At 38.0% G+C, this 18,374-nt stretch overlaps 1 protein-coding gene across 1 annotated transcript in view; it reads left to right on the forward strand.

Annotated features, from left to right (window-relative positions):
- ERBB4 (erb-b2 receptor tyrosine kinase 4) overlaps positions 1–18,374 on the forward strand; it is a 559,265-nt gene that overhangs the window by 233,327 nt on the left and 307,564 nt on the right. Inside the window, exon 4 of the mRNA XM_063303051.1 lies at positions 7,347–7,481. Within this exon, the coding sequence (XP_063159121.1) occupies positions 7,347–7,481 (135 nt within the window). The remainder of the gene's footprint in view (positions 1–7,346; positions 7,482–18,374) is intronic.

Below are 18,374 nucleotides of genomic sequence, written 5' to 3' on the forward strand. Positions count from 1 at the left end.
AACAAGGAGACAATTTGTATGACAGGATCTGCAATATTTGTGATAAAATTATAGCTATCACAAGAGTGCATATTGAAGTTATGATTGTGCATTCATAATCATTCATCATTTTTCCATGTTAGATCAGTTCATTGCACCTAAGTGATGTTCAGGGAAAGTTGATTAATCGTAGCTAAGGCATGAGAACAGTTACAGGGACAAGATAAGTGCCTGTTTATCACTTACAGATGTATAAATCCTTGAAGTAAACTGGTTTTCAACTTTCATGAAAAGATGAATCAGTCAATGGAAGGCAACTAGTAAAAATTCTAATTTTGTAAACAAAATGAATTTTAGTCTACTTTAATTATTTGTTTAAGATTGTATCACATTAGCTTTTCCTAGGGTTATTTGTGTTTAAATAATAATTATCTGGCTGAAAAGTTCATCTTTTTGACATTGTAGAAAGAAAGTTACCTATTTTCTAACCATCATTCTGGAACAGTTAATCACAAGAATAATTTGACCAGAGCAAGAAACTTAAATACCTTGATTGTTCTGAAACTCACTAGAATGCTTTGGCATGGAGAAGAATACATTTATGGGGACTAACAGCTATCAAAACTAATCATGCTGTTTTATTTTGTTTTTAATCCAAAATTTCCATTATGATGTAACATTATTTTGACAAAATGGGGCTGTGGAGTTTGCCAGAGTAACAGGACTACATCACTATTGACTGTTCGAGAATGAAGAATAGCCTTTTTGTGTAAACTACAACCAGTCAAGGCAACAGAGATTCCAGAATGCGCAGATAGGTATGCATCTCTCTCCTTTTGGATCCCCTTTTGGATCCGTACTGCTGTTTTTGGTGCACTACAATTTCTGATTTGATCAATTTCATTTTTGCTATATTATTCATCGTACTGTCAGTAGTCAGTCCACTGGGCACTCTTCAGAAAGAGGATTGGTGAAACCAGTGATCACATTACACTTCTACTTCTAGAAGAAGCTTTATCTCCATTTTAGGAAGGGTTCTGTTTCCAGTCTGATTCTGTTTCTTATGTTTGGCAAAAACATTACTGAAATCATCATCATCATCATCCATACACATGAGCCGGAAAACGTAACATAAAATGGAAACTAGTAAATTAGAATTTCCATTGCAGGGAGAGCGATTCAAGGTACTCTGTGGATCTGTCTAATTTCCGTTTAAGGAAGCAACAAGAAATGAAGACAGTATAAACAACAGAACATCATTGCTGGACTTTAGCATTCTCCCAGGGAGTTCTCTCAGTGGGTTTGCGGGCAGGTTACATCATTATGCATTCAGGTCCCTATATCTTTTGTGGTAGTTCAGTTTTCCTTTACTGAAGAAGGAAAGTTCATAAAAATGTTGGGTTGAAGATTGGTAAAAATACTTGTAAATACTGTCATCAAAGGAATTACAGTAGATGATAGAGGGATTTTTGGACATGTTCTCTTTTTTGCTAGATGGCTGCATGACTTCCCTAATTTTTTAACAATTACTTTATTCTAGTTCCAGCTTATCAGGTTGGGGATACCTTAGCTGCCATTACTATTAGTTCCAAACTTCAATAGGTATTCTATGCATACCTATCTGGAAGTATATCAATAACCTTTCAAGCCTGATTATAATATTTTTGATGCAGAATATAATGGGTGATTTGGCTCAGCAAATTAGCCATTCTATTATTAGTATTCTGCAGCAAGCTGTCAGCTAATTAGGTTCTCAAAATGTAGAACTGCAGAAGTTGGAGAATAAGTAAGAAAACTGCATAAACATCAGATTTCCTGAAGTTTAATCTGTGAAGGACTTATCTAGCAAATATGCTGGGCTTTTAATTTCTTTTTAAAAAATATTTTAGTATGTTATAATTTTCGTAACTGCTATGCACAGAAGCTCTCTGAACTGTATATGTGTTAAATGCTGTCTTGTGTCAAGAGCTTTCCTGAATGTACTCCACTAACAATTTTTTTAACAATGCTGCCTTTCTCAAAGTCCAGTTTTATCTGTCTGACCCCTACTGTTGTGTTAAAACAATCACATTTTACAATTAGTTAATTTATTATCCTAATCAACAAGCAGATGTTCTCTCTACTTAGAAGGCAATGGAGAATGGGATGTTATTATTTCATATTTAATTTAAATTCATGTTCAATGTAGAGTGCAACTTTTGAAACTCAAGACAATAAAAGAGTATTAATCTTTCTATGGAAGGATGAGCCAAAGGTAGATTTCAGTGCTGTTACCCTGTTTCCCGAAACCACCCGGTCATGCAGAGAGGGCATGTTACGGACCCCATCCATAAAAGAACTCCATCTGGCGGGGTCTCGGAAGCGGGCCTTCTCTGCAGTAGCTCCCGCCCTCTGGAACATTCTTCCCCTGGAGGTGAGACAGGCCCCCTCACTCCTGGACTTTTGAAAAAAACTAAAAGCCTGGTTCTGCCAGCAGGCCTGAAGTGGGAAGGGGAACAGCCACTCCTGGGGATGGCTGGTGCCCTAGAACGATTCTAGAATGGCCCTTTATACTCATGGACTGATAGAGAACCTTCAGCCATCTAGAGTTTATCACATTTTTATTCTTATTGTATTTATTGTATTTATAATTGTCTTGAATTTTAACTTTGTTTTTATTGTAAACTGCCCAGAGTCCCTCCTTTTGGGGGGAGATGGACGGTGATAAAGATTTGATAGATAGATAGATAGATAGATAGATAGATAGATAGATAGATAGATGTTTCTTGCAAAGCGTGTAAATCTTCTGCCCCCAGTGTTGCACTGGATCATTGTTGTCTTTTTCCTATACAGGGACTGAGAAGGACATAACGACTTTATTTCTCTTAATATGGAAAGGCAGAATAGTAACATAACGTGTGCAGCACTGTGTCTAATCCTAGGTATTGCTTCTATTTTTAAAGCAACTAACTGTGAGGCTACTTTGAAAACAATTGCTTCTGCCAGCATTCCTCCTCATATCATAAACATATGGAGGTCTGCAAACAGGGAAGACAAAATACGTTGAGCTGTGACACGAGGAATGGGTTAGAAAGAAAATAAGCAGTAGGGTGAAAGCTATCGTGCAGCATTTACCATAACAAAACGTGATACTCAGTGATCCGTGGCATCTACAGAGCAGCCTCTAGGCTCGAACTTGCCTATCCTTGCAGAGATGAGATGAAATGAGGGCTGCCAGAGCAGATGGGAAACGCTCCAGGTTCAGATCCCAAAATTATGTACCAAATGGTATGACAAGGGATAGGCAATTAAGTAACAGTTTTGGCTATGCTGAGGGAAACTGGAATGGAAGACGTCAGCAAGGAAAATAGAAAATATTACAGGAAACTCAAGTTTTTCCATGATTTTAAAAGTAACAGATAGCCAAGTCTTGTTAACAGCTTCAGTTCCTTCAGAATCTTTTAGGCTCTCGTGATCACAGGGATTCTTTCCCAGACGTAGATTTTCTATGCAAATAAATGGGAGTCTTCCTATATCTTTAACCAAGTTGTCATCTGGTTGGTCTGAGATCAAAAGAGGATTTTGAATGCGAAGTTTTCAGGCAAATAATCTTCCAAATTAAGCATTTATTCCAATGTGTTAATCTCTCTGTGTAAACTACATGAAATTTTTGTTAGAATTGATACTGCGAAACTGCACATTTAATGGTTATATTAGAGATTGTTAAAATTAGTTAAAGTAAGTATAAACTTGGCTTCATAGTCTTGTGGCAGGAACATATCCATGTTCTGAAACCTATCTGCTGCTGGAAGTCTAGAAGAAGATATCCGGTATTAAAGATACCAGGTATATCTGAATTAAAGGGTGCTTCCACATTGAAGATTCTTATAGCAATAATCAAAACGTAGAAAGCGGTTGCTCTATTTTTTCTTTTCTTTTCTTATTTGGTGTATGCCTGTAAAATCAAGGCTTTATGCTTTAGGAACAGGAGATTATTGCCTTAAAAGTGCACTGACAGCAGCAAACTACCATCTGTTTTTGTCTGTATGCCATGTCTCCCCAACCATTCAGAGGTACTGTGGTGATCTCACTGATTTCAGCTGCAAGCCACAAATGGACTCAGGCACTCTTCTACTCGCACAATGCTCAGTGCTCTGGCCATCTATCAAAATGTCCTAAATAGCAATAGAACATGCTAACAACTTGCAAATAGAATACATTCTTTGCTACATCAACTGGGCCGACTTTTAAAGAAACAGTGAGACGAGCCTGTCCTCCCTCCAAAAGGTGACCGACTTAATTTCACATTGACCTAATTTGGCAGTCATAGAAATCCAGTGTTATAGTGGTAGATGTTGTCCCTCGCCTGGCTCAGTGGGTGCTATATTACCTTCTTGTTAGGCGCATCTGTTTGGTACTGTGTGTGGAGCTCCATCAGTGTGAATGAAGAAACAACCTAGGTTGTAGTTCCTGTTCTCATGGTGCCATTGACACAAAATCCTCCCCAGAGATGACAATAGTTATTTCGGGATTTACACGATTTGATTCAGACATAGCTTGTTATAAACACAGTATAGTCAATCAGGACCAAGGAAATCAGTGAATTAATGGACAATTACATTTAGGATGTGGGAATATCTGTAACCGGCAACAGGACCAAACCTATGCCGACTGCTCTGGCAGTCGGTGTGATGTGTGATAATCCATTTTTTATCTTCCACCTTAGTCTTTTTGGGCCCTGCCCTCCTGATCTTTGTCTTTCCTACTGAACTCAGACTCTTGAAATAAAAGAAATGTATTCATTTATTTCTTCATACTTGGTGAGGAGGGGAAGCCAGCAGCAGATGGCTACCATAGGGCATGGACACCTCACTATATGGTACTGTAAAGCTGTGTTATAAGCTCACTGTTGTGCAGATGCTATACCTGCCCATGGGTGGACAGTCTGTTGGGCTTAAAGGTGCTGGAAGGCTTCATTATGTCTGCTACAAAGAGCTGACACAGCTACGTTTTTTTTAATTTGAAGATGTAGGAATTACTGATGGCATCAGAGAGTGCTGAAGGGCAGCGAGTGGGAATGTGAATTTCACTATTAAATTTCTTAGATTTAATTTCAGTGGTAGGCTAGTGTTTTCAGAACTGTTTTCTTGAGTAAGTAGTCCTGCCAAAACTCCCTGTGGCTGTTTGCTGGCAAGAGATGCTTCTTGTTCTGCAGTATCATCAGAGCTGCTTCTCACAATACAACTATGGTATCAAGCAAGTGATGGGTAAAATCCCCTTTGCTTGAGTTGGAACAGGCTTGGAAATAATTAGCTTCCTTGGAAATGAATTGTTAGTAGCCTGCTTCTTTTTGAAAGATCTCTCCTGGATCAAAGCACCACCCATACAGTCTGTGTATTCATATGCCTTTCATATACACATCATAGGGTTCTCTTTGATTACGGTGTGGTTTTACATGCCCTCCACTCTCTCTTTTTTGCTCTGGGCTGTGTTCAAGAGGTTGAAGTGACATCTATTTGCCATTTTGGCTTTCTGAAAATGCTACTTAAATAACGTTTCAGTGTGCACTTTATTGAAGGTTCTGCTTCAGATTATTCACCGAGTGAAAAAGTTACTTTTCTAATGCAGAGGGACAAAGTTAAAAACTGTGAAGGAGTACCAGCACAACATCCAAAATAGTATAGGAAAAAAACAGGCATATTTCTACTTGTTAGCAGTTGAAAAATAAAAGCCTTTGTGTGCTTTGAAAATATTTTGGAAGAAAGACTCCAGATCAAGAGCTAGAACCTGCTGCCTCAGCTATACATTAAAGATGAAAAAGAAAAGGAGCTGCCACTTTGAGCAGCTGCACCTTCCTCCTCTCCCCCTCAAGGCAAAGTTGGGCTGTTTTAATGGGTAGTGCATTAAATGCTGCACTCATGCAAAGCCCCAAACAGTTCTTTCCAAGCATTTATGAAGTTTGCCTACCATCTAGCGTTCCTGAAATTATATCACCTGCCATTTTAAAAACGGAAACGTCAAGGCTTGAACCTGAGATTCTGTGCCATGTGCTATTCACAGTGGCAGCCGGGATCCACTGGAGCTGATGCAGCCTAGGATAATTAAAAGTAGGCAGAGCCAAAAGGTTGCATTAGATAGGATCAACAAACTGCAGCTCTAGCTCTCTTCCTATTTCTTTCTCAAAAGACTGTAAAACCACTGAAGCAAAACATTATCATATCTAACCCAACAGAAAACTGTCTTATTAATAGTGATTCTGTAGGATTGGAGCCAACTTGTGTTAGATATAGCAATGGGCAAATAACACTGGTTTGAGGGGAATGGGATTAATAATTAAGAGCTTTTTCGGTAAACATTCAAAAATGCTTTTTAAAAAAAATTCTCAATATTCCTGGTTCATAATTATAATGTTTGTGCATGTCATTTGATTTATGCACAGCAAAATTAAGTTTGTTTTCATCTATTCATCCCTATAGTCTCAAACTGGTTGAGAAGCCATCTAGAAACTAAATCTGTCTCAAACAAACGCTTGGGAGAAAGGGAACATGTAGTTGCTTTGTGTATTTATGGGGTAGGCATTTGCTTCCAGTTCTTCTGCTTAGACATGTGCATTTTTGCTTCATTACTTATTATTTGATATATGCAGCACAGCTGTAGGCATGCCCACTAGAAATAAGTCCCTCCAAGCTTGTTGGGGCCTTCTTGTGTGTTTAAGTTTTTAGCTTTGTTACACTTTCCTTGAAGGAATTTTGTGACTTCAGCAGATGTCCTCCAATTCTAGTCCAACAGTTTATAAAAGAGAGTTTTTACTGGTTAATTCAAGATGATGCTTGCTGTCTGATGATGCAATCCTTAATTTAGACACTTACTTTTCGCTCTTAAGCCTCACGTATAATTGAAGGAGGTATGGCATTCCCCATATAAAACTGGCACTCTCGCGGTAGGTAAGAGATGAAACCACTGAATGTGCTGTTGCCACATTCCATCCCACTGATGCTGTGCTTAAGAGGTGGCTTTTCTTCCACATCACATCACCTGTGTTCTGTAATGCTTGGTTAGATCAAATTATTGTCCAAAATGTGTTTTCTTCTTTGACTTCTTCTCAAACTTGACTTCTTCTCAGTTCTTGGAGGTACATCCAGTCTTCTAGTAACTGCATAGCGGGGAAATTGTACCAGGTAAGGCAGTCCTAATCTGAGTACTGAAGAAAAAGAAGGAAAAAAGCCATTGGAGCATGTCTAGTTCTGTGAAGATGTGATTCCTTAGGTTAATTACTTCTTGTAAATTCTTAAGGACTTTTCTGTGCTTTTTGCTTATTTTTTCTAATTTTTTTTTCTTTCACCAAAAGGTTTTAATATATGTTTTCCCTTCCTTCCTTTTTGATGCAGAAATCTTAAATGGAGGAGTATATGTTGGCCAGAACAGATTTCTTTGCTACGCAGATACTATTCAGTGGGAAGACATTGTTCGTAACCCTTTGGCTTCCAATTTCTCCGTGGTTCCAAAGAATAGTAGTACAGACTGTAAGTATGGGCTTTGTGATCAATACTGTGATTTTGTTAACATACTAATCTTGGTTTATATCAGTAATGAATTTCTCCTTCTGACAATTCTACTTTAGTTATTTTTCTGTGTTTCTATGGCATTTATGTGTTAATTTTAATTGTGACAAGGGTCTTTCCCTTTTTTCACCTAACTATGACATAAACATTTTCAGAGCGTGCTGGAAAGCGTTTGGCCCAAGAGATCAGAAAAATCACACACACCAGGCATTTCTATAAAAATAAATGTATTTACAGAAAGCACAAAAACAAATTTTACAAGCTGTGCATTCACACGCACTCAGAGAGCACCGGGAAGAGAGGCTGTGTAGAAAGAAGGAAACTGAAACTAAAACAAGTCCAGGCGAGGTTCCTCCCCCAGGCAATGCAGCTTTTAACACTCAAATTGAGGACAGTTAAGTTTGACCTCTTCACCCTGCCAATACTTAAGGAAGTACTCAATTACCATGGTAACATTAATTTCTGTAGCAGAAAACTATATACCAACAAACATGTCCTGTGACAATTTTCTGCCGCTTGTCCCCAGTCCATGAGTTCCACAGCCTTAAGCCATCCTTAGCTGTACCACTGTTAAACTGGTATTTCCCCCCTGATTCTGACCATCTCCAGGGGCAGCTTCAAAGAGTATAAAATTTGTTACATGCAATTACCTTGGAGGAATGTCAAGTAACTTGAGCACAGAGGCAAGAGAGACAAAATACTGTACAGTTTGGCCATGGGGACAGCCAACCTCATGCCAGTTTAGTTCTCTGCCAACTCAAGAATGGGTGGACAGCTCTGTAAATCAGGAGTAGGGAAAGACTGTTAGCTAAGTCAAATACTTCCATCTGCTTCTGTTTTTAAGATCTGACTTCATTTACATATTAATATCCTTTATATCTAACAAAAAGCCAAGGTGGTTTTCCATGTAAGATTTAAAGTTAACATCAAAACTCCCATTGTTTCAAACTGATAGTAGTAACTGTGGTAAAATTAGTGCCCATTAATTGCTTAATAGTAGACAAGAAAGGAGAAGGAATTTCCTCTAGATATTTCTGGCTAAAAAGTGCACTTCTTGGACTATTTGTTAAAAAGATAGTTTACATAAATTAAATAAAGGAAACAAAGTGCTTGATAGGAATATCATTTTTAAAGAACAGTTTACGCATGTACGTTTAATATTTTTTCTTTATTAATCTCTAAAAATTGAACAAAAGTACAAAGATTAATTTCAGTACATTTCACATGCTACAAAAACATGATCTAAATTAATAGAGAAATCTCCACCAACCCAATATGTAGATAAGATACAAAATCATAAGGAAAAAATTGGAATTTTTTGAAAGTCCTCTTCATTGCTTCCCGTAAAAATGAACATATTCAAACATTAGAATGTTCTTTTTAAATGCACTGCTACAGGTCAGTTGTAGATTCACCTTCCGGTCTATAATAATTCTTTTAACTATCTCCCCATGTACAAAGTGTCCATAATTCTTGGTAAGTTGATAATTCTGTTTAATGAGGATATAATCTTTTAAAAATATGCAGAAAAACTAGGCAATAATAGCTGGGAAATTGTGCTGATGTCACCCCCCCCCCAAAAAAGCAGGCTCCAACTATATGAATTAACATTTCCTCAAGAAGGATTGCAACGATTTGTTATTAAATAAGAATACATATAACTTATATGCAAGTGACAACAGCATAATAGTCTGTTTCTGGTATTTGGGAATTTTATGTATATTTATTCATAAGATCATTCTGTCCTGATTGTGTGGGTGTATATGCACATGTGTGTATGCATTATGCTTATTTTTTAAGCTGAGAACCACATCAGAAAAAGAGGAGAAATATAATATCTGAATGATCATTTTATTATGATCTACATATTAGCCAGGTCAATTTGTATGGAATGTACAAATTTAAGAAGGCTTCAGTTACCCTAAATGTCAGGAGTAATTGCAACACAATTCATTGAGAATTTTCTAACTAAATTATATTTTTAAGTATGTAATGTTTCAAAGCACTCTATTTTATTGTCCCCCATCACAGAATCTAGACAAATGAATTAGTTGAACTATGTAAGAATCTGCAAGGCCCCATTAGAAGCAGACCTCAGTAGGATGCTCTGAAGGATTCATTTATGTTTCCAGACCTTTCTTGCTGTTCCCTGTCCTTGTTTAAGTAAGTCCTTGTCAGGGCTGACTTGTCTTGATTATATAAATATACAGCACTGAGGAAAAAAAAAAACAATATAGCTGCATAATCCATACAACAAGAACTGCATCTGGTAGAGAAAGATGAGAATAGTTTTGGATTTAAAAATTAACATTTCGTTTAGTTGACATGCTTTGGTGGAGCATTGCTATGAGGACAGCAAAGGTTGGTGTGTTATGTGTTATTTTTTGGTGCCTGTGAGTGCAATTTTTATGTATATAGAACTCAATCTTTTTCTCTTGCTGACAACAGGAGGCAGTCTTGTCTTGGGGTTTTCATGATTACAGAAATCATGAAAATCATGCCTACAAACCCCTGCTGAAATGCAAGCTTCTTTTCCAGTCATCAGACTTACATATTCATGAAATGGAAGGATTCATTCAGGGTTTCAACTCCAATCCCCTGTTCCATACAGAATTTGATTGATTGATTGATTGATTGATTGATTGATTGATTGATTGATTACTCAGGCTGATATAGTCACAATCAGTTCTAAGCAGTGTATACTTCAATTTGGTAAACAGATTAAAATAATACAATAACAAATACTGTAATAACATAAAGTCATATTATGCTGTGGAATAGCATACCAAAATCATGTCATCAATCACTTACTGCAGAGGAGATGTCACAACTCAAATCAGTCCCCCAAAACTTCCTGAAATAGCCAGGTCTTGATGCTTCCCTAAACACCATCAAGATTGGTGCTGATCTAATCTGGGGGGCAGGGGGGATACTATTCCAAAGAAGGGAGGAGCAGTGGAAACATAACCCTGATGATGACTCTTGCCATCTAAGCCTCTAACTACTTCAGAGTAGGGAATCAAACTTCTAGGCCTTATTGTATGGGAGAGATCACTAGGAGTAGACAGTCCTGAAGAACTGGGATAGGCAGTACGCCCAGGTCCTGAGCCTTGTAGGTCTTTAAATGTGGCAACTAGTACCTTGAATTTCATTTAAAAGCCAACGGGTGGTGTTATTCTGGCAAAATAAAATGTGCCTGTATGTGCTCATGTTGCTACATTTCAAACTAGATATAACTTCCAGATGATCTTCGAGGGCAGCTCCATGTAGAGCATATTGCCATATAGTAGTTCAATCAAAAGGTTGCCAATTCAGTTTAATTGAAGCATTCTTGATAAAACATGTGTCTAGTCTCTCCTGAAGCACATCTAGTAAAGAGGAACCTATGGCCTTTATAAGTAACTGATAATTTAATATTATCACAAGGAATCTGCCTTCTTGTCACTTAAATTCATTTACATTGCAGGAATGTTGGAATAAATACAGAGGAGCGTACATAAAATTCTCAGCCAGTAATGATTAAGGGCTAGTAATATGCAGGTAATTGCAAGAGCCAATAAAATAGAAAAAAAGCTAAAAAATAAAAAAATAAAACAAAAACTGAGAAGGTACCAGAGAGCACTAATAATAAGGTACTTTCACTTTGTCATCTTGCTCCTCCTTTGTGATGGATTAAGAGAAAAGAGATCTTGGCATACTTCTGTATGACATTCTTGCAGGTTACTCCTTGAAGAATCCTATCATGTCTTTCTCAGGGTTAAACAATCCTAACTCTTGCAGTAGGATTTAGTCTCTTGATCATTCTCATGGCCCTACTCTCAATCTGTTCCAGTTTGTCTGACTCCTTCATATGACAGGGTGTGTAGTTTTCAATCACACAAAATAAAGGGGAATAATTAGTTTCCTTGATTTGGAAATTAAACTGCTGTTGATGTAGTCTAAAATTGCATTTCCTTTTTTGTAGCCGCATCATCCTGCTAACTTCTAAAGTTTGTAATCAAATATGGTTCCAAGATATTTTTCATGAGTATTATAGCTAAACTACAAACCTGTGCAATCAGTTTCTCTTTCCTAAATAAAGAACTTTGCATGTGCCTTTGCAATGTATGGATAATTTTTTTAAAATATGACTGAATCAGTCTCATGGAAGAATTGACATTTCAGAAAATACAATGTATGTATATGTATATATAAACTTCTTTAAAAACTTTGTCAAATCATCTATTTACTGTAGACTTGGGAAGGTTTTCAAATGGCTGGATCATTTTTATAAAAGCGTTTTTCATTATTCAAAGAAACAGAAGTTTCTTGCTGTTACCTGACAGGGATTCAAGGTTTCAGATACAGTTTTGCTGCCTGTTAAATTGTGAGGATTTGAGATGGCAAGAGAAAACAATTTAGTGTCCTAAATGATTTTTAGAACACTAAAACGGCAGGACTATTATGGAGTCCCACCACTTAGAGGAGCTTTATGCATATAGGCAGCCTCCATAAAATGAGGTGTCTGCTCCAAATTCCTAGTATAGAACAAAACATAATTTTAAATAAATGTGCTAATTCATTGACTATGAGCAAATGTAGCTGTGTCCTTTGGAGAACTGAAGTCCCTGTTGGCAGATTGCTGGGAAAGCCTTTGGCCCAGGAGAGATCAGAAAAGTCACACACCAGGCATTTCTATAAAAATAATTTTATTTACAGAAAGCAAAACGAAAGCAAAACATATTTAAAAGTCTTGGCTCTCAGTGAGAGCAGCTTGACTCTCTACATGCCTGCACAAAAGGGAAACAGAAACTAAAACAAGTCCGGGCAAGTTCTTCCCTTCCCCCCAGGTGCAAAAATTAACGTTGGAAAAGGGGACAGTTGAATTCAACCTCTGCGCCCGGCCAAAATGATTAGTTACCATAGTAACCTTAACCTGTAGTAGAAAACAATATATTAACAGTCCCCAGCTGAAATCTTGCCTCTCTTCTAAACCTGCAAGGCAATTCTACCTCAGGAGTCTCATTTAAATAACACAATACTTTCCAATTTAAGTGGTTGTTATATGAATTACAGAAAAGTAACGGAAGTATTCTGCCCACTCTGAATAAGTATACAGATGATAATTTTCTTGTATCTAGTAATGGATAATAGGCAGGCTTGGAAGCATGGGCATCCATAGTATGTGAGGGCATAGGGAAGACAGAGATGCAGTGTAGAATGTGACTGTACTTTGCATGTTTAGCACAGGACACTACAGCAAACCTATCCATTTACACATCTTGTTCATGTCTTGGTAACACCATCTTTTCCATATGCAGCTTCTCCTGATTTGTTAGAAAATGCATCCCATGTTGTAGAAGGGGAGCATGGGGAGCAACTTTATAGTGTCAGAGCCTCTGCCCATCTGGCTCAATACTCTCTACTCTTCAGGAGTCCATGCAGGAGGCTTAATGTAGAGAGGCCAGAGATTTGTGTGGTCCCACCCTTACGATGTTCTGGAAATGGTTCTCCCGGACCTCGGGGACCCTCTTAGTTTAGCCTAATTTTTTGTTCTGGTTGGCTTTGTTTTCTTTTCTATATATTGTTTCTTTTCTTTTGCTTCTTTTAAGCCACCCAGAGTTGCCAAGGAATCAGGCAGCCTCAAAATTAGAATGAGTAAGTAAATAAAATTAGCCTCTGCATGCAAAGCAGAGGCTCTGTCCATGAGTTACAGACCTTCCTTTCATCTTGGAAACTTTGGTGACTTTGGTTGTGTTGCTACTACAATCTACTTGAGGCTTGCTCTCATATTTCCTTAAAATGCACAAGGAGATAACCAATGCTGGACTATTCTGCAGAATTATCATGAACCACTCAGATTTTCAGTCTTGTTTTTGCAACATACATACATACATACTTATCAGTGATGGGTGCATTTGCAGAATAACTTTTTACAGTTTTTAAACACTTTAAAGACATGTCTGAATTACATATGTTACATACTCTGATGTCACCTCTGCCTTTTGATATTATTTAGACCCACTATTGCATTATTGCAACTCAACAAAAGTCTGGATTTTTGCACTGTTTTTTTTAATAAACTTCAATCACTTCCTTCCAAGGAATTTTTAAAACCTTCCTTCTCTATATTGTGTTGGTGATCATCAAATCAAAACCTTTATTACAGCCTTTAGGCCAGAGAACACTACAGTAAAAATACATAAACTTATAATTAATAAAACTAAAAAGTAGACATAAAATCCTTTAAAAGTACATAAAATAAATTAATAAAGTAACATAAGTACCTACCTGCTCTATTGGGGTCCCATTAATTTGCCATTTATGCATCCTACTGTTGTGTCGTGCAAAGACTTGACACGTTAGTTTTTTGATAATTTACTACAAGTTGTTTTTTTTAGGCAATAGGAGGCCAGTGTCCTCGATGCCCTTCTCATTCCCATCTGGGAGACTGACAAAATTACTACATCATCTGCATATAGCAAGGCTGGAATTGCACGACCTGCTAACTTTGGAGAGTGATCATTAGAAGATGAGAGAGCCTGAATTATTGAATTGATGTCCAAATTAAAAAGTAAGGAGGCTAGAATGTACCCTTGCCTTACCCCTCTTTTGGTGGAAACAGCTCCAGAAAGATGCCCCCAGGGGGAGCCTCTGACTCTCAATGAGATGTAAGAATAAAGATTCTGAGTAAGAAGGAGCAATCTTTTATCCATTGAGGATCCCTGCAGTTTTTGCCCATAGCCTCTCCCTTGGAATCAGATCAAAAGCTGCTTTGAAATCCACAAAGTCTGCAAAAAGGGTGCCTTTGGGCAGTAAGGTGTATTTTTCAGCTAAGTGGTGCATGGCCAAACAGTGATCTAAGGTTGAATGGTCCCCTCTAAACCGCTCCTGTCCCTCAGCAAGAATATTTTCACTTTGGAACTAGGGTTAAGTCTGTTTCCTGTATTCCTACAAAGAGGGGTAACTATGGCCTCATTCCACTCAGATGGGAAATGTGCTGTTCTGTTAATATAGGTAAAGTGGGCAGCCAGCACCAATTTTTATATTCTTTTAATAACTCTGGAGGGATAAAATCACCTCCAGGAGCTTTCCCAGATTTCAGTTGTGTGATGAGATCTGTATCCTTGGCTACAGACAGAGGAGGCCATTCGGGAGGAGTCACCACTGGGTAGGGAATCACCACTGGATTATTTGATAGTTCTGGGTTGAAAAGGTTCTGAAAGAAAGAAAGAAAAAAGAAAGAAAGAAAAAATGTAATTCTCACAGAATTGGATTGATTTTTCAAAACCAAATGAACTATTCAAATTTGACCAGGGCTGGTTTCTACACTTCTACAAAAGACTAGCTTGTTTTCCTAAAGGGAGAGGAAGTGCACCCTTGTACTATATTTATTGGAGGACAACATTACATCACTGGGGTATCAGAAGGTATATGCAAAGTTGTATGTTTAGTGAGAGAACAATAGAAGATGGGGAAAGTGCAAGAGGCAGTGCCACATAATACAGAAGAATTATTAGCTTCAGCTAATGGACATACTGTATTTCCAAAACCAACTAAGTGGTTTAGCGCACACATCCCACTGCAAATCAATGAAATGTGTGACCTTAACTTATTTCCAATATTTTGATGATCTTGCTCTAAGAGCTTGACTTCCCAATTTCAGCTCCTTTTGATTTCCCAATCAATAGCTAATGTTGAGACAACTCTATCAAAATTAGGTAGAATCTCTAGGAGAGTAAATATGAGTAATTCTCCTTAGATTCTCTGGATCTTGTGACTATTTTCACTGAAAAGCTAGATGACATACACACTGCATAAACATATTGCTTCTCTATGCTTGGAATTCCAATTAGATTAAATAAAATCTCCTCACAGAGAACAAAGTGCCCATTTTATTTATATCGTGTGTGTGAAGAGTTTATTCAGGAGCAGATCTAGAATACTAGAAATTATCTGACCTGCTCTGAATCATTCAAGAGTAGTCTGATCTACTTCAATCTTTGCATCAAGAAAAATACAAGACAGTGTGTGTGTGTGTGCATGAGTGCGCATGCCTAATTTAAATATTTTTCCCCATAGTCTCAGGTGAGGAAAATGCAAATTGCTTGTGTTGGAATGGGATACAAAGAAGCTAGATTACTATGAGCAGATGAGACACTCTAAATTTCATAGAAATTATGCTATTGAATTTTTTTAAAATAAATCACTGCTTTGCTTGGGGACAGTAGCCTCTGTTAAGAAGAGCATCCTTGGACGTTTTCAGAAAGAGAACTTGAGTAGTCTTGTGCAAAGGAGAAGAGTAGTAATAAGGAATGAAAATGTCCATTCCCCAAAACACCAGAGCTAGTTGTTAAGGGCTAAGTCCAGAAGACAGAAGTTTATATGATGAGTTTGTTGGCATTTGAGATAAAACAAATCAGATGAACGAGGCAGGTCACCCAGTTGTGCAGGATGAGAGACTAGGCCGAGAATGAGGTGGGCTGAAAGGTAGAACCAAGGATTTTTCTCAACTCTCAATAAAGCCTCACTCCTCAGGTGCTGTGACTGGGCTGGGGGTCAGTTCTGCTCTCATCCCCTAGAGCTGCAGAGGGCCGCTGCACCCTCCTGTAGGACGCATGCAGAAAAGGTGAAAGGCTGGACGCTTACTTATAGCCTGTTCTATTTGCGAGAATGGTTTGTGATCCCTGTCAATCAACTGGAATATAACAACAATATCTTTTTTCAAACTAACTAACAGAAAATGAACAGTGATTAATTCCATTTCTTAAAGTTGGTTTTTACCTAGTGTATCATTTCTAATGCAACTCTAAGTGGCAGAGTACTTACTGAGAAAGTGACTGGTGGAACAGTAGATTGTGAACAGATTTTTATTGCAGTTAGGCTAAATTATATTCTTTTATAAACTGCATTCAATTAACATTTTAATGTGTGCTTTTCTTGGGAATAGAGAGAAGTGTTTCTGTAGGCAGGTGGTTCCTCCATTGACCCATCCAGGTGCCAGCATTCACTGCCAATCAGAGAAACTGTTTTGTCATGAGACAAAGGCATAAAGTATCTTACAACACCTTATTTTATAGGGAAAATTCCTCCATAATGTTTTAGCAACTGTGTTTTCTTGGCTGGAAGTGTATCAAGTCAGGGCTGAGTAGGGAATGAATATGCCCCCTCAAGTTGTTAACAACTTTAAAATAGCCACTTATTTGTGTTTCCTGCAATTAAGGAAAAAGAATTGGAACTATAATTTACTTTAAAGAAATAGCAGTTGAAAGTGGGGAAGGAAGAAAGTAATGATGTCAATATTTGGTATAGTGTCTTTTTAATTTTTTTTTAAGACATTTGGTTTTTTTCCCCTAAGTGCTAAAAATGTGGGGAAAATAAGAGGGAGACTTGCAATATTCAAGAGGTTTAACCATGAAATTTTCTGGTTCTAAGAAAACATCGTAGGGAAGGAACAGCAGGAAAATGTGAAAATAATTCCCACTCCTTTAAAGTGCCAAATAATAATAATAATAATAACAATAATAATAATAATAATAATAATATTTCAGCATCTGAAACATAGCCTATGGTTTCAGGTTTGCCAGGGCAAAAACTCTTCAAGGGTTTTCTGAAACCTATAAATCCAGTAGATTCACCTCTAATTTATTCAGGCTGAGATATGGATTAAAGATCAGTTCTTAAGCTGTGTAGCTGTTGCACATGATCACCACTGGCCCTGCTAGACTTGAAGGGAGATATAGTTTATTAACATCTGGAGGACCACAGGTTCCCAGTCCTTGTTGTAATCTCTTATTACATATTTTTATTGTATACATATAACTGCCAATAAAGCAGTATATTCTATTTCTCTTCTCTTTAGTATACATTACAATAAAACTTGTGTTTTGACAGCATCTCAACTGGTGTTTCTTGGCCCCTTTAAAGGCAGCAGCCAATGAAATAGTGCAAAGATAGAGAAATGAAATACCCAGTGCTTTAAGCCATTGGGGAATTCATCCTGGTAATGGTGGGATCAAGAGTGTTTGGCTTCTCTAAAAGTCTTAACCCATTCCTTGTAGAGTTAATTCACTTTAGATACAGGTAGTCCTCGCTTAATGACCACAATTAGGCCTGACAACTCCATCACTAAGTGATGCAGTCATTAAGCATATAATCAGGTGACCGTGACTTATGATTTTACTGCCAGCTTTTCTATTGACTCTGCTTGTCAGAAGTTGGCTGTGAAGCATGCAAATGGCGATGATGTGACTGTAGGACCCAAGCCATGTAGGGCTTTAAAGGTGATAACCAACACCTTGAATTGGACCTGGAAGCAAACTGGTACCCAATGCAGCTTGTGTAACAGTGGTGTCACATGGGCTGATTTTACAGCCCCAATAACTGTCCGCGCAGCCATGTTCTGGACCAGCTGAAGCTTCCGAATACTTTTCAAGGGTAGCCCCATGTAGAGTGCATTGCAGTAGTCTATATGGGAGATGACAAGGGCATGAGTGACTGTTCAGAGGGCATCTCGGTCCAGGAATGGGCATAGCTGGCGCACCACCCAAAGATGGGCAAAGGCCCTCCTGGCTGTGACTGCCACCTGCTCTTCTGAATGGCCTTGTAGGTGGGTCCCTGGATCTACCTGACCCAGAATAGATTGAGTGATCTTGAACAAGGCCGTCTGATGGCATTCTGCGGATGCAATAAGAGCGGAGAAATATTCATGTTTCGCCGCTCTTACCGCCACAAGGTAGGCCTTAAAAGCGGCTCTAGCTTGTGTTCGGTCAGATTCAGTCATCGTCTTCCTCCAGCAATGCTCCAGACGTCTCTTAACCCTCTTCAAAACCCTCAACTCCTCCGTAAACCACGGGGAGTGACAGGTCAAATGAG

The sequence above is a fragment of the Candoia aspera genome, chromosome 1, assembly GCF_035149785.1.
Source record: "Candoia aspera isolate rCanAsp1 chromosome 1, rCanAsp1.hap2, whole genome shotgun sequence".
Taxonomy (NCBI): domain Eukaryota; kingdom Metazoa; phylum Chordata; class Lepidosauria; order Squamata; family Boidae; genus Candoia; species Candoia aspera.